Here is a 21396-nt window from a genome sequence, read left to right as displayed (position 1 = left end):
TCTGTCCAACAGTTTGGGCTCACTGACCCGTGGAGGCATAAATTCTCAATGTCTAAGCTTTCTCGTTTTTCTCACATGTCCATCGTTCTTATTCCGGATCAATTTCTTTCTCTTAGATGTCAGACTTTTACCCAAATAGTTTCCACTGATTATCATACCATTGCAATATCAGATCATGCACCGGTCTCTCTTGATTTAGCATTGCCCTTTCGACCAGCCTTGATTAAACAATGGAGATTTAATTCTGTTCTTTTAGCTGAGGAAAACTATAGAGAATTCTTGCATTGACAACTCTCCTTATTTTTTGAATTAAATGATGTGCAGGGTATAAGTAGAAGTAGTCTTTGGGAGGCGTCCAAAGCCTACATTAGAGGCCAACTTATTTCCTTTGTTTCCAATAAGAAGAAAATGAGACTTCCCGCATTAATCAGCTTCTGGTGGAAATTAAGGAAGTTGACCAACAGTACGCTGCAGTCCTGACCCTGATCTTTATAAAAAACGACTCTCTTTACAGACAGAACTTGACTTGATCTCTACTACAGCTGTTAGAGCTACCCTACTTAAATCTAGACAGCATTTTTATGAATCGGGAGACAAGGCCGGTAAGCTTCTTTCATATCAAGCTCGTGCTGAGGCATCATCTAGAATTATACCAGTAATAAGATCTAACTTGGGTATAGTTCTCACTGACCCTAACAGCATAAATAATGCCTTTGTAGAGTTTTATACTGCTCTTTATACATCAGGACTGTCCACCTCCCCCAGATAATATACTAGACATGATAAACTTTCCTCGCATAACAGAAGAATCAGCAGAAATGCTAGGCACGCCCATTACTATTCTAGAAGTCCAAGAGGCCATAAGCTCCTTCAAAGTGGCAAGTCACCAGGTCCTGATGGCTTTACCACAGAATACTACAGAGCTTTTTCTCCTTTACTCAGCCCTTTTCTTAAAGATATGTATAATGAGGCCTTTTCTCGTGGTCGACTACCCAACACTCTGTCGGAGGCCACAATCTCCCTGCTTCTTAAGAAGGATAAAGAGCCCTTTATCAGTGTAGCAGCTATAGACCAATATCTTTGCTGAATGTTGATTTTAAGATTTTGACAAGGTTCTGGCATCACGCATTACAGCAGGTTCTGCCCCTAATCATAGATCTGGATCAGACTGGTTCATGCCAAATAGGCCAATCCTCATGTAACACAGGAGGCTTTTAAATATATCACCACCCCTGGGGCTGGAGTGCCTGAAGTTGTTGTGTCTCTGACGCTGAGAAGGCCTTCGACAGGGTGGAGTGGGACTTCCTGTACAATGTGTTGACCAAATTTGGACTGGGTAGGGGCCTTTGTTGACTGGGTGAGACTTCTTACTCTTCGCCATCGGGCTTCAATTCGGACGAATGATACACTCTCCCCTCCTTTCCTTATGCCGTGGTACCAGACAGGGCTGTCCCCTGTCCCCTTTGTTGTTTTCTTGGCTATTGAGCCCCTGGCCATCTGGTTACGTTCAGAGGCCTCCTTTAAAGTATAACGAGACATGACACAAACTCACAAGGTCTCGTTATATGCGGGACGACCTTCTTCTTTACGTTTCAAGACCCTATTTCTTCTTTTCCTATGATTTTAAATGTTCTAAATGAATACGGCAGCATATCGGGTTATAAACTTAATTACCAAAAAAGCGAACTCATGCCTGTCATGCACTTGCTAAAATCGCTTCTCTCCCACAATAGTTCCATTTCGTTGGTCAAGCAATGGTTTTCGATATTTAGGCATCCAAATTACACCTTCTTTTTCAGACCTGTATCACGTGAATCTGACCCCTTTGATAGAGACGACAGAGGCTGACGTTGCTCGCTGGTCAACTCTGCCTATTCGCTTGCGGGGCGAATTGGGCTTGGTGAAGATGGTGGTTCTCCCCAGGTTCTTTATATGTTTCAGCACCTCCCAATATTTCTTAGTAAATCCTTTTTGTTAGATTAGATAAGATTGTTTCAACCTTTCTGTGGGCTGGTAAACCAGCAAGAATTCGCAGATCGGTTTTACAGTCTCCTAAAGAGAGAGGAGGGTTTGCCCTTCCGATCTTAGGTATTACTATTGGGCTGCGAATGTACAGAAAATGCTATTTTGGATGATTGATGAGGAAGATTCTGCTCCGGTCTGGGTGCATTTGGAGAAAACGTCTTCTCAATTCTCTTTTCGTTCTATCCTGTGTTCACAGTTTCCCCTTCCACGCTTAATTGGTTGTCCTGTTGCCTCAACTTCTCTGAAAATATGGAATCAGTTCAGGAAGCAGCTTGGCCTTTTGAGCCCTTCTGCCCTGACATCAGTGTTTAGAAATTGTATGTTTGGACCATCTCAAGACAAGGGATTTAAAATCTGCATGATAACGGGATTAAGTCAATTATGGATTTGCATATTGACGATGTATTCTCCTCCTTTGACCAATTGTCTGTTAAGTATCACCTTCCAAGCCATAATTTTTTCCGTTTTTTTCAAGTCCGGGATTATGTGAAGAAATTATTTCCACATTTTCCGAATCGTCCTCCAGAAACCCTATTAGATTCTCTTCTTTCTGTTGACCCTACCATTAGAGGGTGTATTTCAATAATTTACAAACTTATATGGTTAGAAACATTAACATTTTCAGATGCACTTAAAACTGAATGGGAAGAGAGTCTTAGGTATTTCAATCACAGAGCAACAGTGGAATTCCGCACTGAGCCTTGTTCACCTGTCTTCGATTTGTGCTAGGCATAGATTAATTCAATGTAAGGTTATTCACAAGATTCACTACACTAACTCACGATTAGCCAAGATTTTTCCTTCTGTAAGTGACGAATGTGGCCGATGTCATCTCTCTCCTGCCGATCACTCACATATGTTCTGGCATGTCCTAACTTGGGACCATTTTGGGCAGAAATATTTCACAACCTAACTGAAGCATATGGTTTTTTTGTTGCTCCTAATCCTATCGCAGAAATTTTTGGTGTTTCTCCTGCTTCAAATCTACCAAAAGCGCTGAAGCGGGCTATAGCATTTACCACACTCTAGCCCGAAGGTTGATTCTACTTAATTGGAAGGTCTCCATCCCCCTTCACATATCCGGTGGGTACATGAGGTGCTTTACAATCTTAAGGTTGAAAAGTTGAGATTTTCTCTTAGAGGCCTCAATTAAATTATTTCATACCACTTGGGATCCATTTTTACGGTATTTCAATTCTTTAAATTTTCCTCAGAATATAGATGATTAAGCATCATGGAGAAAGAGGGGAAAGGAGTGGAATAGAGGGAATGAGAAACTATGTGTAGTCTTTTCCTTTCTTTTATTTCTGTGTACTATACTAATTTTTTTTTACTTTATGATTTGAGTTCCTTTATCATATTTGTTTTTTTTTTTTTTTTTTTTTTTTTTGTATTGTTTTGTTTTGTTTTTTTCCTTTGGCTGTGGGTTGGGTTGGGTGGGGTGGTGGGAAGGGATGGGTGTGACAGTCAGATATGTCACTCTTGATTGTGCATTGACTGCTACAAATTGATATGTCTGTCGTGTTCATTGAAAATGTTCAATAAATATAGTGGGAAAAAGAAAAACACTGCTCTACATCATTATTCTCTATCTTACTTGTTTATTTATTTATTTATTTTTTTTACTCTATGCAAATTCCTGGTAATGTGAACTGCATTTACTTACATAACCAATAAACATGATTCTGATTTCGTTGTTGGTCAAGAATGTGGTGTAACGAGTACAACAGAGGACCCAAGAGCAGATACAGGGGCTCAGTATGACCCGTCTTTGTTGTCCACAAACAAAGCAACAGACAAGGGGCAGGCAGCAGGAGAGTCTGGGACAGGCGAGGGCTCGGTAACCAGTATATCCAAACGAAGACAAAGGGACGAAGACAGGAGACGTGGTTCAGAGAGGAAGGCAGGTCGGTCATCCAGGGATCAGGCGAAGAGCGTGATCAAATAAAGGCATGTAGGTTCAGTGGCTGCACCAGGATTTTAAAAGTGGGGGGGGCAACTGGAGGGCAAAGAAAATGTTGGGGGGCGGGCAAAAAAATTAACGCTTTGCACTTTAGCAGCTTATATAATGTATAGCCTATCTGTTATACTTTATATAGAGGGTAATTTTTGATAAAATCAGGTAGTACTAAATGTATTCCAGGTATTTGTTAAAAACCACAGCATGAAACACTCAGACTTTCTGCTCTGATTATTTAATAGGTACAATCTACCTTCACATATTTCTCTAAACACATCAGAAAACATGAAGCAAACAACAGCAATGCCAATGTATGCAAGTTAATAAATGTGAAAAGCAAAATAAAACTAATACCCAAACCAACTCATCAAACAAACGTATGTATACAATGGCTTCCACTACATGCACATGTATATAATCACTGACAATATCTGTAGGCTTAGGTACACGTCATACCGACCGCTATAATCTTCTAGCAGAATTTAAATTGAGTGATTAAAACAGACCTGAACAGCTAACAAAACTATTTGTAGTCAATAGGTGGGTTCAAAACATAAAAAACTAGCCCATATGCTACTCGTGCTAATTCTCTGCTTTACATTTCTTATGAGAGAAAGATGAATGCAATACAAGCGGCAGGTATTTATCCATTCCAGGACTGAAGGCACACATGTCATTATGAACCTAGAACTATATTATTCATAAGAAACAACATCTGCATGTTAGACCTACTCTTCAGTCTCTTCTTGAAGAGAATGCAGTTATAATATGCGGTGTATTTGAAGGAAATAGGTTCCAATATCACAAAAGATACAAGTATAATTTTTGTCTGGGGACTGTCGACCTGGTTTATTATAAGCGTATCAAAATGTGTATGTATGCTTTCATTGACGGATTTTTCATATTTCTTTATTGCCCGAATTTTCAAAAAGATTTGCCCAAATCTGGGTGGGGGGGCAACTGGGGGGGGCAAAGGTTGTGACTGGGGGGGCATTTGTCCCCCCATGCCCCCCCTTGGTGCCACCACTGGGTAGGTTACCGGGCTGAGACAGGCAGACATGGTCAGATAGGCAGGCGGGTGAAAATCCAGGCGGCAGGCGGAACAGCTCAGGGACGATCAGGATCAGGATCAAGAATCAGACAAAAACAAACACTGGAAAGTCCCACACTGGGTAGAAACAATCTGGCAAATGACAGAGAGCAAAAGGGGTGAATATATACGCCCAGCCTAATGGGCTTCAGCTGAGGACACAGGTGAATGGAGTTAGTCTGATTGGGAGATGTGGCTAAGAGAGAGAGAGAGAGAGAGAGAGAGAGAGAGAGAGAGCAGAGCAGACAAGGATGTGACAGTGGTGAAGACGATGATAGGGTTGACAGAGGTGTTCTCCACTTTGTGTTTCTCTCCTGCACTTACCCAGTTTCTCCTTAAACACTGATCCAGCTTTCTTCAACAGTTTCCCCAGCTATCCTACATCCTTTTATTTATTTTTTCCAATTTGAGTTAAATCATGTACATATATGCAGTGTGAAGATACAAATACATCCAACCTCATACACCATAAACCACTTCTTATTTATTCTACAACTGTCTAAACTGAAAAACCTCTGCTATGAAAATAAAATATTTGTGACATTAAGAAGATGACAAAGGTGCCAGTGTTGGTTTTAGGTCATGTGATGTGCATTTCTAAACTCACCCAACACTTCCCTTCCTCTCATATGTAAAGGCTGAGTCTGTAACTCTTCAGCTGCTCCACTCTCACCTCACCATGCATAATCGCTGTGAACTGGTGATATTCATACTGGCAATGACTGGTAAGTTATTAGAAGAGTTTATACATTTGTAAAATGTACTTTCTGACACTAGATACCATAGCCTGCAATGATGACCTTGGAATAGTGAAGCAAAGGACCCTGCAGCTTGTACATGTATATGAGTAAAGGTATTACATAGTTTTAAATCTTTTTAATTTTCTACAAAGAGATAGCATTTTGTATGTGTTTTCTTTTTCAAGAATTTGTTGTTGTGGCTCGAGGCAAACGTTGCAGCTGAAAATATAAAGGGTTACAACTAGAAAAGCGGTCGGAGAGTGCAGACCTCCTCAAAGGCAGATCGGTCCCCCCCAATCACCACCAAAATTTAATCATTTGTTCCTTGTGCCAGTATCAACATTTCCTGAAATTTTCATCCAAATCCGTCCATAACTTTTTGAGTTATCTTGCACACGGACAGACAGACAAACCAACGCCGGCAAAAACATAACCTCCTTGGCAGAGGTAATAAGTCATGTAGAGAAATGCTGGTTCACTAAGAAATGAAAACTGTAAAGTAAATGTACATTTGAAGCTATATTTATCTCTTATACATAACTTTATACCTTGAGGTATCCAGGTGAGCATAATATGCACACTTTGCACTTCATGCTATAAAAGGTCAAACTGTTTTTTAAAACTTGTTTGGGTTAAAATTCAAAACTTATTCATTTTTGCGTGATTGATTGATTGATTGATTTATTCACTTACTTACTTACTTATTTATTTACTTATTTATTTATTGTTGTTGCTTACAGTTCATACAGAGGCAGTACATGAAGGTCGTGAGGCTGTGCCACATAGTAGACCATACATGGTGCTTGTTGAGAAGATTCTAGTAGATGGTATAACTACATACTGTGGTGGTTTCCTTCTAAATGAGCATTTTGTGATGACTTCAGCCACTTGTGATGCCAGGTTTGTCTAAATTACTCCATGTTCTTGATGGGGAAGGTGCTTTAAGTTCTGAACTTAATGGACCAGAACTTAATGCCTCTATCCTCATATTTTAAAAAAATCAAGTCACATCCTGAAAAAATGATGCAATAGTATTCATTTGGGTACTATGCTTCATGACTGCTTGCTGTTTGATACATTTCATTTAATTGTTTTGATAATTATTTCATGTAATTGCTGGTTTGTATAAGTTATTCATGACCAGTTTTCTCATTTCAGATCCTACAGAGTCTTTTTAGGACTTCACAGTTTCTATAACCAAAAAAATGTTCAGATCATAGATGTGGAAAACGCATTTCCACACCCAGATTTCGACAGCAAGGATTTTAAACATAACATAATGTTACTTGAGGTAAGTAAAAGATCTAGGTTTCTTTGTGATTTCATTATGTTTTTATTTCATTTTCCATCTCTCATTAAACAGAGGCCTTTTGTCCATATTTTCTGAATCTTACAGTATGTATGTTGTTGTTTTTTTATCTGTCTTTTCTGAACCTCAAGTTAAAATCCAAGGTAACATTGAACTCCAATGTGAGACCAGTTGATGTTGCAGATGATTTTGATCCTGCTCCAAAATCATGCATCATCTCTGGGTGGGGATTCCATGTGACAGCCTCTATGGCTACTTATCTCAGGGAAGTCAGTGTAACTCTACTTCACTCCATGTCATGCAAAATGGACGAGTCTTACTGTTCTGAGGGAGAACAGGGACCTGGTGAAGTATGTACATTTATTGGTCAATGAGTTCTGGTCTGTCAGAGCAACAGTTTCATTCCTGTTGAATCATTACTGTTTGTCCTTCCAGGCAGATGCAGGTGCTCCACTGGTCTGTGAAAACGGAAAGGCTTATGGGGTGGTGTCTGCCACCTATGTGGACACCCAAGGGGGCCTGAAGGTGCATCATTATACCAAGATTCTTGACTACAGAGACTGGATTGAGTCCATCATGACAACTGTGTCAGACACAATATTCAAGTCATACTGGTGTGGAGCTTTGAAACCCACGGTTCCTGAGCCAGATGCAGATTAGATTAGATTAGACTTTATTGAACCCACAATGGGTATTTTCAAAGATCAAGGCAGCGACAGAATAAAGTGCAAGAAAACATGTGCATGCAGAAAGATTGTGCAGAAGACAAAGTATAAAATAATAATAATAATAATAATAATAACAACAACAACAATAATAATAATAATAATAATAATAATAATAATAATAATAAATAAATACAAACTCAAATTACTATATACATATTTACAACAGAGTGGAATTGCAATATGTCCGACGGTACAGATGAGACACATACAGGACAGGGTTACACTGTTGGTGGAAATAAACGACCTGTGAGTCAATCAGTCTTTATGGTCTGATGTAGTTCTTCTCTTCGGTGGTCTTGTCAAAAAACATAAACATATAGATATGGGTTTTGAACATTTTACTCTTATTGTTGGAGACCTAAATCATTGTCCAACCATGAGAAAGTCCAGCCAATAAACAGAGAATCTTTTAGCATTTCATCAACCGAATGTGTGTCATGGGTTTCATATGCTACAACTCAGTGGCCTCAACACAATTTGCGCTTACTGATTATTAGGATAATTAGTCTGTTTCTATGTATGGCAACACTATAGTTGTATGATTTCATAAAGACACAAAACGTTAAATTATTGTTGTGGAAATGCAATGTTGGAGTAAAGAGAGTAGATGTTACAATGACAAATACTCTATTCTATTCTATTCTATTCTATTCTATTCTATTCTATTCTATTCTATTCTATTCTTTATGTGTTTTTCTTTTTCTTTCTTGCTTTTAATACAAGTGAGTACAAGTTTTATCTTCTGGTTGTGTTTTTAGATCCTATTTATCTTATTACTGTCTATCTGTTTTATCAATTTTAGTATGTCTTATCTTCTATATCTATATATTTTTATTAGTTTCATCATATTTTGTATTTTTACCTATGTATCCTTGTACAGCACTTTGTGTTGTTATAAATGTGCTATAGAAATAAACTTGACCTTGACCTATTCTATTCTATTCTATTCTATTCTATTCTATTCTATTCTATTCTATTCTATTCTATTCTATTCTATTCTATTCTATTCTATTCTATTCTATCAGTGTTTATGTGGTCTTCATCAGCTCTCTTCTGTATTTCAGTGTTTTTTTCTATTATCATTTGAAACAAATGTGTGCATTTTTGGGCCACTGTGTCTAACTGATGACAACAACACTGTCTTTGTATTTAATATTTGCAGACTGTGTTCACTGTTTTACAGGTAATGTGCGTCACAGTGAGAAATATGCTGTAAATATTAATAATGACTAAAGAGTCTGGCAAAAAAGTGTGCAACTGATTTGCAAAGTGTGTTGTGCCAAAAGAGTGACTGAGTTCATAAATGGGTTTACGCTACTTTATATGGTTTAACACTTTAGGAATTCAGAAAAACCGAAACTGGAAATCAATTTTATGAAAAAGATTAAACATAAATGCAATATTTTTATTTGAAGAGATTGAAATTACATGTTTAAAATATTGCTCAACCCAACTTCAATAAAGTTGTGGGTTTCTTTCATGTTTCTTAAAGCTACATATAGCTCATTAACAGCGTTGTATAAAGTCCTGGAAAGTCACACTTACGTAAAAGTAAAGGTACCCTATCAAATGTCTTTGGTAGAAGTTCAAGTCACCAACTGAAATACTACTCAAGTCTTTAGGTATCTAGTATTTACTGTACTTAAGTATATCAAGTATACAATTAAATATACTCAAGTAATGGAAATAAAAGTATAAGTAAATGTTAACCCTTTCATGCACGAATTATAAGAACCTTAATCAAAATTTTTTCCTGAGTCTTTTTACTCCTCTTTAGGCATGAAAAAAACAACGCGATCAAAAAAATTCTTCTGAAAAATAAAATAAAATAAAAATAATTTAAAAATTAAAAAAATACATTAAAAAAATAGTTATGAAAAAAAAAAAAAAAAACGGGCGACACAGTGGTGCAGTGGTTAGCACTCATGCCTCACAGCAAGAAGGTCCTGGGTTTGATTCCAACACCAGTCGACAGGGGGTGGGACCTTTCTGTGTGGAGTTTGCATGTTCTCCCCGTGTCTGCGTGGGTTCTCTGCAGGTACTCTGGCTTCCTCCCACCATCCAAAGACATGCACTAATAGGTTAATTGATTAATCTAAATTTCCCATAGGTGTGACAGTGATTGTTTGTCTCTATATGTTCAGTCCTGTGATGAACTGTCCACTTGTCCAGGGTGAACCCTGTCTTCACCCCTATGTAGCTGGGATAGGCTCCAAGCGACCCCCGTGACCCTAGTGAGGATAAAGCAGGTTCAGAGAATGAATGAAAAAAAATTTCTTATGAACCTATTTTTCATTGAGTTGCAAAAATGTCCACTCAGCTGGACACCACACGTTTAATTTTTGACGCACAGAAACATGAATTTAGTGATAAATTGTATGAAAACTATGGGGAGGGCTTGTGATTCTGGGGGTTTATGCTCATGAGAGATCTACATAATGTTACCAATTCATGTCAGAAAAGATATGTAGTGTCTTAAAACTTAAAGATATGTTGTAAAAAAACAAAACAAAACAAAAACAATGAAAAAAACAACAAAATCCATGAATATACAAGAGAACCACTGTAGAATAGCTGTCCACTGTAATGACCAGTATGCATGAAAGGGTTAATACCAATTAAAGGCAGTCAGAATATGGAATATTACGCTGCTGCTCACATCATCAGATCCCCGACAGGTTGAGTGCGGACCATCGTTTGCACTTGTTCATTATGTGATTAGGCCCAATGACAAATCAGCTTCCTTACTTTGTTGTGTCATCGGTAATCCCAGTGGTAAAAACACCAAATTGCCTTTAATTAATTTTTTGTAACCAGTAACAAAACTGTGCATGAGAGTAGAAGTATGTAATTGAGTTAGGAAATGTACCGAAGTAAAAGTTAAACAGAATAAAAAAATACTCAGTAAAGTACAAATTCTCCTAAAACATACTTGAGCACAGTAGTGAAGTATTATTACTCTCCAACATTAATCATAATTAATTAGCATTAACTGGTCGGTAGGTATTGTGATTATACACTGTGATGCTACATGCAATTAATTATACTCCAAACAGGGAAAAACAGAGAATGTGAGTGTATGTGTAAGAATAAAATAAAACATGGCTTCACATAGTGATGAAGCAAAGGAACTTGGCGCTAAAACCTGCAACTTAGGAGCAACTGTGCATGGGTAACAAGATAAGGCAACATGACAAGACACAAGTTATGTTGTTATGTTGGGATATCTGATCCTGTGGTCAGTGTGGTAGGAAAAAATGATATCAGAAGTATGTGGTAGGAAAGTTGTTCAAGATCTTATTCTTTATCAAATGTGGCCATCAGAACACACTTGAACTACATGATACAATGTTCTCTTTACGGTGGTGCTTAACACTAGCAACAGTAACTGCAATAAAACAAAATGTTGCCAGTAAATCAAATGCATAGATACAAGAAACAAAATCATGTAACAGTGCCTTAAATAAAAGCACCACATGTTCTGCTTTGAGCTATTTATGTAAGTTGGTGACACATTAATGTGCAATGGTTGTTACAATAGTGCAATAGTTGAATCCAAAATTAAAACTCAAGCAGTTATTGAGAAAACACTTTCATTTGTTTTGCCAAACATACCTCAAATTGACACATGTTTGAAAACAGGAGGAGGAGAAAGACAAGAGCAGAATATTACACAAAATCAGGTTGATATTTTCCCTGTTATGTATCCAGGGATAAAAATAATTGTCATGTGGATGAGGACCATCCACCTCATTCCTAACAATCCTTCACAGTTCAGTTTTTTGTTTCTATTTGCAGTGCAATTAATACTCATATATAATATAATCTTTTTTATATACTTTGCAGTAACACAATGTATTCATTTCTGTACAGAGATTATATAGATCACTACAATTACAAAAGAAAAAGCATGCAATATTTTTTTATGATGCCTATTTTTGCTTTCACTGACCCACTCCTGGTGAAATACACTTCGAACATAAAGTATGTGACCACTTTGACATTTCTTGGTTTCCTACATAAATTAGTAAGAATTTCTGATGTGACCTGAAGTCACAAGTTCAGATAAACACCATGTTCTTAATCTAATACCACGCAAACAATGATAGTTCATGTTTTCATTGAACACGCCTATTAAACACATTTAATAACTGGTTGAAGCGCCTGTGTTAGCGGCTGATCAGACATGCACAGTATTCAGGAGGAATTCTGGGTCATTCTTATTTAAAAACTGCTTCTCCGGGGGTCCGGTCTAAACGTCTCTCTTAGGGTCATTCTGCAGCATCTCTATTGGATTCAGTCCTGAGTCATTTAAAAAGTGATGTTTCTTATTCTGAAGCCATTCTGGACTAGATTTACTTCCATGTTTATTGTTGTTGTCCTACTGCATCACCCAAGTTCTCCTGAGCTTCAGTTAGCAGACAGTCACCCTCACACTGTGCTGTAAGATAAGTTGATAAACTCATGAATTCATGTTCTTCTCACTGATGACCAGTAGTCCAGGCCCTGAGGCACAACAACAGCCCAAAGTCCTGACCCGGCCTCTACATCACTTTTCTTCATGTATTCAGGGAGTTTTTCTAACTGAGAATCACTGGTGTTTCATCAGTAGAGGGCGCTAGGGCTCTGCTCCACCTGTCTCACACAAAGAAGAGGATGATAGGAATCACAAAAAATAATTTCACAAAAACATTAATATTTAAATATATGAGCTGTACATGACGCAGCCTGTGAGTACTGTGTATAATCTGCATCCAAGTGTCATTTTAAAATGTTTTCATGTCATGTCATGTACAGTTAACTCATGTGTTTCTTGTTTGGGGTCCCTTTACCATAATACATTAATGATGTGTGCACAGTAGACCCCCTCCAATACAAGAGATAGGAGAGCCTCAGGGTGCCAAAATGTGTACCCAAGCCCCGCCCACAGGAGAAAACGTCACATCCCAAAAAGAATCAAGGTCTTCCTCAGAAATGAAATGTTACACAAGAGCGTCTAAACCAGGGGTGAACACACTTTTTTTTTCTTGTCAGCTACTTTTAAAATGACCAAGATAAAATGACCAAGATAAAATGACGTACATCCACTATATATGAATACATTTATATTAGCAGATAGCTCATGAGATAATACCACAGGTACTGCCACTAGTGGCTGGATAGCTCAGTCAGTTCCACTACAGATGTTCATGTAGGAGAACAAGGTTCAAATCCTGGCAAAAGTGATATCAACAATGTCATTTAGCCCATAGACTAACTTCTATTTTTTTTTTTTTTTTTTTTATGCCATGTGATCTACCCACACTACCTTCACCCCTTGTCTGAATGCACTGTCCATATTATCAGTGGAAAAGACACTTGTCAGGGACATAACTGACATTAACAATAGAATCATGGAAAAATGTGCATGTTTGAAGGATAGATTGTGAAATGTACATATAAAAAAAACGAACTGAAAACACACGCTGTGTATTTTTATTTTAATTTAAATTCATATTTTAAAATAGTGGTGCATGTGCTTTGGTGTATTTCAGTGGTGATCCGAAATCTGACTTGGTGCCTACTTCACCAAAAAATTATTTCACCAGCCGCCACTGCTGAGGACTGGTGAACTGAGATTATTTTGGAACTTCATCCAGTCTAATGCAAATCAACAATTCTTGATTGAAAGTCCTTGGAGATGTCTTTTTTTGTGAGGCATGGCTCAGCAAACAGCCAACTGAGGAAGTATGAGTGTTTTTTATTCACACATGTACTCTACTGGAAAAATACTGTACTTCACAAACTCCTTAAAGAGATATATCAAATACTATAGACAGCAGTGTTTAGTCTGAAGTGGAACACTGTGAAAGAGCCACTCAAATAAGGCAAGTGTGTGACATTTTGTGAAAAAAAGATTGTTCGGTTATGACTGAGGTATTTGTCTTTTCTTTTTTATTTTTTGTTCATAGTTGTGACATGCTTGTCAGCATATGTTGTGTCATATCGGACTTGTGTATAGAGTTTTGACACAGTGAGACAAATTCTGCAAGACTGTTAGTGATTGGAGAAAAACTGTAAGACACAGTGGTTGGAAGTAAATGTCTGACTTTTATGTCAAAAGGACATAAATGACTAAATGTATTCAAAACATGGCTGTCTGGTGCGTCGATTTGTCTATCATTTCATAGTCTGGTGTAGACCAGCTCCAAATGTAAAGTGTCATGAGATAACTTTGTTACGACGTGGCACTATATAAATGAAATTTGAGTGATTGATATCATTATACTTTTATCAGTGGAAAAATATGTTCCAGTTCAGTACATCAGTCACATATGAAAGGCCATAAAATTGAAAGGCTACATAAAAGAAAGGTTTATATTTTGTCATGATGGTTTGTAAAGAGAGAAAGATAAAGATAAGAACTGTAATAAGTATGGCATACAGGGGCGGTTTGCACACTGAGTCAGTCTTTCATGGTGTGCTGGGGAATTGACAAAATGGTGCCCCCCTTTGTTGTGCAGGCACCCCTGCTTGCTGAGATGGTGCTGCATGGCGTGTGCACAAAAGCAGCAAGATAAGCAGAAGGGGGAGGTGGTCAGGTGGGGGTGGATGAACGACTGATCTGCCTTGGTGGAGGTCTGTGCTGTCCAAGTGCTTTTGGATTTTGTTTAATTGTCTGTCTGTTGGCAAGATAACTTGAAAAGTTATGGACGGATTTGGATGAAACTTTCAGGAAATGTTGATACTGGCACAAGGAACAAATGATTAAATTTTGGTGGTGATCAGGGGGTGCTGATTTGCCTTGGTGGAAGTCTGTGCTCTCCGAGTGCTTTTCTAGTTAGTCTATTGATTTGAACTGAGAGGAGAGAGAGTCAGTTCAGTACAGTCTGCTTTAGTCCAAAGTATTTCATGTTGAACCTGCATTTGTGGCTCAGCTTTAGGATATGCACACACAGATCCATACACACCACACCAAAGCACTTGTAATTGTTTTTAACAGGTTTTTTGATTGTTGTTGTTTTTTTTTTTTTTTTCAGATAGAGAGGCTAAACGCAGTTGGCTGGAGGCCTTTACTCCTGCTCAAATAACCTCAAAAGGTGGTCAAACTCATCTGCCTAAATATCTGGTGTGGGCACAAATGCACAAATCTGTGTGAACAATAGTCATGAGTTTTTTAAATTATGGTTGAAGGTGAGACTATATTTAACATATTTTAAAACTCATTTCAGTTATTTTTACATTAGCTTATAAGTGTAGGTGGTGGTGAGCAATGGTTGGAAATAATAGAGGCAAATGTGCTTCTTCGAGTATCTGAGGTCTGTGGGATGTCAGTTTATTTTGCCTTCCCTTTCACATTTGACCTAAATGCACATTGTACATTTTTGTGTTTGTACTGTTCTAGAAATACAAACCAGGCAACAGAAAGTAGTCACTAACCTGAGGAAGCTACTGTCATTCTGCATGTAGAGACTCTGATCAACCCCTTACAGAAGAACTAGGTGGTTTGGCCTGGATTTGGCACCTCGGCTTTATGTTGTTCCCTTTGAGATCTGTGTGAGAATGGTGCTTTAGCAGGGGGTCTCTATTTTCATTACCGTTATCTACACTTTTATAAGAGCATATTAGAGTAACAAGAACTACACAAGTCCACATTTTAGAAATTAGAAATGATCTACTTCAGAGATTGAATATGCTAAATCTTACATAATTTCATAAGATAAATTGGAAACAAATGCCAGAGGTGCTGGTAGCTGATGTTTTCAATGTATATGATGAAGTGTTATTATACATACAGTATATATTGGTTTATGTACATTATACAATGGATTTATTAATCTTCCACAAGATAGAAACTGTAAAGTTAATATATTCTAATGTGCACACAGTGTTTTGAAATACAGGGGTTGGACAAAATAATGGAAACACCTTAAAAACCAACAAAATATAATTTAATATGGTGTAGGTCCGCCTTTTGCGGCAATTACAGCCTCAGTTCTCCGAGGTATTGATTCATACAACTTGTGAATTGTTTCCAAAGGAATTTTAAGCTATTCTTCAGTTAGATACCCTCCAACTCTTTTAGAGACGATGGCGGTGGAATCAACGTCTTACTTGAATCTCTAAAACTGACCATAAATGCTCAATAATGTTGAGGTCTGGGGACTGTGCCGGCCATACGAGATGCTCAACTTCATTAGAATGTTCCTCATGCCATTCTTTAACAATTCTAGCTGTATGGATTGGGGCATTATCATCTTGAGCTGAAGGTGTTTCCATTATTTTGTCCACCCCTGTAGATCTGTTGCTCTGACACAAACATTCCTTTTGAGTAAAGCTCATTCTCTCATTAGTTCTCGGAATTTGACATTTTGACCCAAGACCTGTATCTTTGAAACTATTGCCAGCCGGCATTCATGACTTGATTCTTCTTTATTAGTGACTCAAACTCTTTGTTACTTTTATTCTGGAGGCATTTACTCATAGACCAGTGTGATTACAGAAAAAAAGCAGTGCAGTGGTAAAAAAAAAAAAAAAAAAGAAAGAAAGAAAGAAAGAAAGAAAGATTAAAAGTTCAGTAATATTCTTCTTGCTGGGTTTGCCACTTCATCATATCCACATCACAGTCACAGTAAAGGCAACAGTTCCTCTTGTCCTTTCTCTTCCTCTTAGTCTCATGGCCTCCATGTTCGCTAGAGCTGCTCTTACCTGAGGTCGATTATTAGTACTTAGACTCCAAAAGAGTTTTTTCTATAGGTATGTGCTGCCTGTTTTGCTTATATTTCCACTGTAAAGATAAGTTCTTCCTCCATGATTGCAGCTATTTTTTTTCCAACAAACTGTCTTATGTAGAAACATGTGTAGTGTTGTGTAATAAGAGTGCTGCAGAATTGCAAACATGTTGCAGAATATTTGAAGTTTTCAGATATAGTATGCAGACAATCAGTAAAAAGTATTAGGCTCAAGAATAAATTAGATAGTAGGTATTCATTGGGTCAAAAAACAGAAAATGTAAATATGTATAAATGAATCAGATGCTCATCAGGACAGCAGTGGAATGCATGAAAAAAAAGAGCAAAAATTATCATCCATCCGTCCGTCCATCCATCCGTCCATCCATCCATCCATGCTATCCCAGCTACCAATCGGCAAAGGCAGTGCACACCCTGGATATGTCCTGGTTCATTGCAGGGTTGAGGAAATCTATTATTACAAAAAATAAAAAAGTAAAATAGTGCAAAAATACAACAGCTAGAAACAAGTTGACGTACCCTGATACATAAATTATAGGATTGATTGTTTTTGTTATGAAATCAAGTGCTATGAGAGTGAAATGTAACGTGCATCTGTGTACATGTCAATGTTAGTATAAGCGACACAAACTAGACTTGAACTGAACTTAAAGACAAAAAGACCTGATTTGGAATAAGTCATAGTGTAATTAAAGAGCACTGATGCATCTGCGGTAATGCTGCTTGGAAATCTGTAAAATAAATGAATGTATAATAGTCTATACAGGCCTTAAATGACTACAAACCTACTTACTCTATTACTTTACTCGTTGGGACTGAATATTTCATCGGCATGACACATGAATACTAATCGATTAACTTGAAAATTAAAGCTCTGGTTTGATTAAGGGGTGTGATAGTTTCAACATTTTTATCATCAATATGTCTCAAGTCTTAATTTCCAGTAAAGGGAAGGAAACTTATGACTGATTGCATCAATTCTGAGTAACTGCATGTGTGTTTTTGTTTGGCAGTTTCCTCTTGGGGTTAAATGACTGTCAACTAACAGATAGAAATAAGATATTACTTGAGTGTGGTTTGTGTCATACCCTTGCAGTGATCTGTGAAAAAATACAAAGTGCGTTCATCAGAGACAGTATTACATTTCTGCCTGGTTAAAATTAACAGTGATCCAGCAAAACATACGAAAATGGTGCCCAAATCGATCAATGTATTCCTTCAAGTTACTCCAGAAAACACAGTAGATTTAACAGGTAAAAGAAGAAAAAGACACTCCTCATTTATGATATGAACACAGTTGTTTTCTTAATTAAAAAGGGACAGAATGTGACTAGAGCAGTGATTCCTAACCTTTTTGGCTCATGACCCAATTTTAACATCAGAAATTTCTGGCGACCCCCGATATTCAAACGGAGACATTTTATTTTTCATCATGTAATAGTTTGCTATACTATGCTGCAAATAAACATTAATTTAGATGCCATTTAGTCTATATAATGTATATTATTATGGATGGAGGCAGAAAAGCCAGGTGTAGATTACTGCACAAAGTGAGAATTTTATTTTCCTGGTCAGGATATGTACAGTCAGTGCAGCTTGGGTTTACAAGGCTGACAATTAATACCGAAACAACAAGAACTCAAACTATGAATTATGAAAGAGCTGCAGGATCTAACCGACCACAATGAACTTTTGAAAGATAAACAGTACCACAGTGCTTCAGTTTCAGCTTCACAGTTTGTCATGTCTTTTATGGACTGTGATTGTCTCTGTCAACTCACCATATATTTTTATCAGTAGTTTTTTTTTGTTCTTGTTTTTTTTTTTTTTTGGATCAATTAGTAGAAATTTCAGGCGATCCCATTTGAATTCCAGATGACCCCACAGTGGAAAAACACTGGCCTAGAGAATTGTGTACAGGTTATAATTTGTGCGGGGTTTCAGGAACATAGTAAATGCTTCTTCAAGAAGTATGAAGGCCGTTATATTCTCATCAAAGCTGTGTGTTTTAGCACAGAGATGTAAGATACCAGTCATTTTACTTCTTTCTGATTTTCCAGTACTTTACTAAACTACAAATCAAACTATGGTCAAAGTTGTACTTCAGAGGGTTCTATACAAGTCATCAAAGTTATTCATTTATTCAAGGTAAGTTTTTTTTGTTTGTTTGTTTTTGTTTTTTTTACATGTCATCAAATTAATGTACATAAAATCTCACTTATAATGTATTCAGTGGAAGGTGTGTATCACTAATGTCTTGACCGGACACATTATGACAGTTACTATTTTTATATTCTCAAACTAGCTCATGCGCAGATACAGCTTAATGTTGATGTCCATCTGCTCAAGAAAAGAAAAGAAATTATTTCATAATTCATCAGAATTTGTCTTACTAAGGAGGTGACTGTGGTTTTTTAACCACATCATGTACATACACAAATTCACAGCCAACTTCCTCCAATATTTAAAGACTGAATGTGTGAGTGTGTCTCTGTTTTCCAGTGTCTCTGCTCAACTCTCATCATGCATATCCACTGTGAACTGGTAATACTCATACTGGCACTGACTCTGAATGATCAAGGTAGGTTTATTAGTTAGATCCTTCACTGTATTTACAAGTACGACACATCTAGTTTAGACTTCTACATATATGAGTACTGCTTCATGTAATTTGGTAAATGTATTGTAATACATGTAATGACTGACTAATATGTGTACAAAAAAAGTATAATTATCTTGAGTGTTATTTCTTTTATTGTAATTATATAATCATCAGTGTATAAACATGGCAAGTATTACTGCTGGAATAGCTGGGACGGCTTTTTTTGTAAGACAGCTCAGATCATAATAATATTAGTTGGATATATGTGTAACCACTGGTGAAAACTGTCAAATAAATGTAGTAACATTAAAACTTTAACTTACTTCTGAATATGGTTTGAGTGCATGTACACATTAAAGAAAATCTACAACCATGTCAAGTACAGTTATGTTATTTATATGTATTTATTTACTGATTGATTATTTAGCAGGGATGGTGGACAATACAGTACTGTGTCTAATGTCCACACATATGCATTTTTCAATTTCTGTATTAAGCTATATTGTAGATATAAAAGAGGTATGCATAGCAGTAAAAACAAGGCTTCAAGGAAAAATAGCTTCTATAAACCAAAGTGTTAGTATTTAGTGTGACCTCCTTTTGCACTTAACATGTCTTTTTGTTCAGACAATATGGGTTTTATTGCATTAATTTTCTGATGTTTTATACCAGATTTCATTCAACACACATCGGATGTTGCTACATAAGTGTTCTGCCTCTTGTCATGAGGTCAAAGGTCACACTAAATACTGACTTTAACCTTTAAAAACATATTTAGTTCAGTTTTTGGTTTGTCTGTGCACATATTTCCAGTATTTTCTTGTAAATATGTAAGCTCATTCCAACCTTCCAGAAACATCACAGCTTTTGTATAGTACTGTAGATTGTACCCAAAAACAAAAAACAAAAAAAACAAAACAAAACTAAGAGCTCATTTTCATCTGCAGTCCTTGATATTTAAGTACAGTATTTAAGGAAATGGAAACATTAAATGCTGAATGAATTTTGAATCTGTTATATGTATATATTCCCATGTAGTTCATACAGGGAAAATAATCGGAGGTCATATCGCTGGGGAAAATAGCAGACCTTACATGGGTGCTTGTGGAGAGGAAGATGCCAGCCAAACAAAAACACTGTGGTGGCTTCCTGCTGAGTGAGGATTTTTGTGATGACTGCAGCCCATTGCGTTGCCAGGTAATTCTGTAAATATGCTCCACGACTGTTTGATGAATTATATTATATTATAGCCTGTCCATTATTTTCATTTGTCAAAATTATTGTATTAATTATTTAGTATATGGGGCGACACGGTGGTGCAGTCGTTAGCACTCGTGCCTCAGCAGCAGAAGGTCTGGGTTCGATTCCAACACCAGTCGACAGGGGTGGGACCTTTCTGTGTGGAGTTTTGCATGTTCTCCCCGTGTCTGCGTGGGTTCTCTCCGGTACTCCGGCTTCCTCCCACCATCCAAAGACATGCACTGATAGTTTAATTGGTTAATCTAAATTGCCCATAAGTGTGAATGTGAGAGTGATTGTTTGTCTCTAGATGTTCAGCCCTGCGATGAACTGCTGCGATGCCAGGGTGTACCCCGCCTTCGCCCCTGTAGCTGGGATGGGCTCCAGCGACCCCCGTGACCCTAGAGAGGATAAAGCGGGTTCAGAGAATGAATGAATGAATAGTTAGTATATTATAGTAAATTTAATTTATTCATATCACTCTTTTCATTTCACTCCTTTAGAGTTGACGTAGGACTTCATAATTATCACCAAAAAGACAATGCGCAGATCTACCTGTCGAAAAAACATGTCCCACACGAAGATTTTGATGAGGGTACTTTCCGAAAACGACTTCATGTTGCTTAAGGTAAACCAGTCAAATGTCACTTTTAATTTTCAGATGCTATTTTGAAAGTATTTATCTCATGAAAGCTGACAATAGAGTGTTTTTCTCTGCTTCCTATTGTGTTTTCTTATCTTTCTTGAACCTAAAGTTAAAGTCAGAGGCAAAAATTGGGCGGCAAAGTGGCAACGATTCCTCTAGCAGAATTGGGGGACAATCCTTCAAAATCATGTATAGTCTCTGGATGGGGACGCAACGACACGACAGTCGCATGTCTCCTGTTCGCAAGGAAGTCAGTGTAACACTAACTGACAAGGCCCATGCGACAACGACTACTTCTACTGTTCTGATGGAAAAAATGGACCTG

At 37.4% G+C, this 21396-nt stretch overlaps 1 protein-coding gene across 1 annotated transcript in view; it reads left to right on the top strand.

Annotated features, from left to right (window-relative positions):
• The first annotated feature begins 5726 nt into the window (after positions 1 to 5726).
• The window catches only part of LOC115418707 (granzyme B(G,H)-like), a 50157-nt gene continuing 34487 nt past the window's right edge, over positions 5727 to 21396 (top strand). Inside the window, exons 1-5 of the mRNA XM_030133263.1 lie at positions 5727 to 5800; positions 6556 to 6715; positions 6974 to 7106; positions 7256 to 7474; positions 7560 to 8152. Coding sequence (XP_029989123.1) covers positions 5755 to 5800; positions 6556 to 6715; positions 6974 to 7106; positions 7256 to 7474; positions 7560 to 7784 — 783 coding nt within the window. The 5' untranslated portion in view covers positions 5727 to 5754 and the 3' untranslated portion in view covers positions 7785 to 8152. Of the gene's footprint in view, positions 5801 to 6555; positions 6716 to 6973; positions 7107 to 7255; positions 7475 to 7559 lie in introns of the transcript that reaches the window.

This window comes from Sphaeramia orbicularis, chromosome 4 (assembly GCF_902148855.1).
Source record: "Sphaeramia orbicularis chromosome 4, fSphaOr1.1, whole genome shotgun sequence".
In the NCBI taxonomy this organism is placed as follows: domain Eukaryota; kingdom Metazoa; phylum Chordata; class Actinopteri; order Kurtiformes; family Apogonidae; genus Sphaeramia; species Sphaeramia orbicularis.
The sequence above is the reverse complement of the archived record's forward strand: the minus strand, read 5'-3'. Positions and strand labels throughout refer to the sequence as shown.